This window comes from Procambarus clarkii, chromosome 22 (genome assembly GCF_040958095.1).
Source record: "Procambarus clarkii isolate CNS0578487 chromosome 22, FALCON_Pclarkii_2.0, whole genome shotgun sequence".
In the NCBI taxonomy this organism is placed as follows: Eukaryota; Metazoa; Arthropoda; class Malacostraca; order Decapoda; family Cambaridae; genus Procambarus; species Procambarus clarkii.
In genome coordinates, this window is record NC_091171.1 from 16,813,194 (window position 1) to 16,815,084 (window position 1,891).

Here is a 1,891-nt window from a genome sequence, read left to right on the forward strand (position 1 = left end):
GTGTGCCATTTAAATATTTTGGCTTCCACAAGTGGCTGGATGTCAAAATATAGTTAAGATTTCTCTCTCTTTAAGACATTGGTATATATAACGCAAATAAATATATATGAAGCGAGTGTAATGTGATTTAATTCATTCATAATGAATTAAAAAACTAAACAATAGTAATTCTAACCAAAACTATTGTTGTTGTTGTTAAAGATTCGCTACCTGAAACAAAATGTTCCAAGTAACACGGGCTATGGTGAGCCCGTCTAACCAAAGCTGATTTAAAATTAGCATTGTGTAGTTCATCATGATATAGTCTCGCACGCACAAGTGTCCTCTTTACTTAGGCAGCAAAATAAAGTTGAAGGACTTTATTTATGACGTTTCAATATAAAGAGATTGGTTAAAGTTAAGCAGTGGTTGTAGGTAGACTAAAGTATACTACTTAGTCTATCGACTACCTGATAATATTAACTTGTTTGCTATAATTGTTTTATTGATCTATTTAAAGGATCAACTCATTTATAGAATCGGTGAGGGATAATTGGACAATTAGCGTCTTTTAAAAGTTTTAATGTATACTATTTTCACTTCTATATAAAAATTTCCCCAAAAAAATTATCGTGATTAATCAATGCATATAAGCATATTGCTATTTTTTTCTTTTAATAGACTGATCCAATAGTTGCAGTCTATGTAAAGAAGTTAACCTTAAATTGCTTCCTTCTGCACGAATGATTTTTTTTTATTCCCAAACACACACACACACACACACACACACACACACACACACACACACACACACACACACACACACACACACACACACACACACCATTCTCAGGCTTGTTAACCAAGTAGCCTCAGTTTTTATCGGAGTGCTGGTTTCTATCCTAAGCTTACATCGGTACAAGTGGGAGATATTTAGTTATAAAACAAGCACGATATGAATGATAAGAGCCGCCCCGCCCCCCCCTCCCCGGGCCCACCTGTTGCTTGAGCGGTCCGCCGCCAGAGGGATGCACCCAGCGGCCCGGGAGATGCCACCACCTGCTGGAAACTTAATTCCCGCTCCATACATTTACGCTCCACACGGTCTGTGTTTCTGGGTCAGTTGCAAGGATGTTGGGATTAAATGATACTGAAAACGAAATGATTTTGAAAGCTACGGATACTGATTATTAAATAAGGAGCGTAGGTGGTTAACTGAAGCATTTATAGTGGTGAGGAGTAGCTGCCGAGCGCACTGGCACCCGTAGCAGATGAGCGTCTTGGAACAGGTCTCAAACCTCGTGTTACGGCTAGTTGCTGTTTGGCTACTGTGATGGTGGGACGTGCTGTGCGATGCCGCAATTCATGAAAGATGCCGATGAGTGTATTCAGAAAATGGGTTCAGTAGAATTGCAGGATTTGCTCAATAAAAAGAATGATACTATTCGTCATTTAGAAGCTAAGCTTAAAGTTAAAGATAATGAAATCGTGGAGCTCAAGTCCCAACTGGATAAATTCCAGAGTGTTATGCTGTTTGCAACAGGCGCTGCGGCAGGCAACAGCAAGGTTCGGGCTCGCAAGACCAGGGCTCAGGGCATCTCGGCCGAGCCCCAGACGCTGAAGACCGTTCAGGAGCTGGCCATCCTCGGCCAGACCACCTTCCCCGAGGTCCCCAAATCTTCAAGGTAAATTTATATCATAACAGGATCAGACACTACGCTGGTGGAGTAGTGGGTGGGGGGGGGGGGAGGGGCGGGATGGGTGATTCCTGTCTTATTTCACACCGGCAACCACCACCACCTCCTCCCTCGGCAGTATACGGCTTGCTGAGCCTCGATCTGGTCGCCACACTGACAAGAATATTTTGTTGTAATCATCTTTGAATACCTCTGCCAAATGGTGGTGAATTGTA

The 1,891-nt window shown here is 42.3% G+C and overlaps 1 protein-coding gene across 1 annotated transcript; it reads left to right on the forward strand.

Annotated features, from left to right (window-relative positions):
• The first annotated feature begins 1,332 nt into the window (after positions 1–1,332).
• Positions 1,333–1,668, forward strand: LOC123760620 (cGMP-dependent protein kinase 1). The gene has a single exon (XM_045746353.2). The coding sequence runs from the start codon at positions 1,333–1,335 to the stop codon at positions 1,666–1,668; it is 336 nt and encodes a 111-aa protein (XP_045602309.2).
• Positions 1,669–1,891: the final 223 nt, after the last annotated feature.

Coding starts and splice junctions, on each gene's coding strand:
- LOC123760620 (XM_045746353.2), top strand. CDS start 1,333: ATGCCGCAATTCATGAAAGATGCCGATGAGTGTATTCAGAAAATGGGT.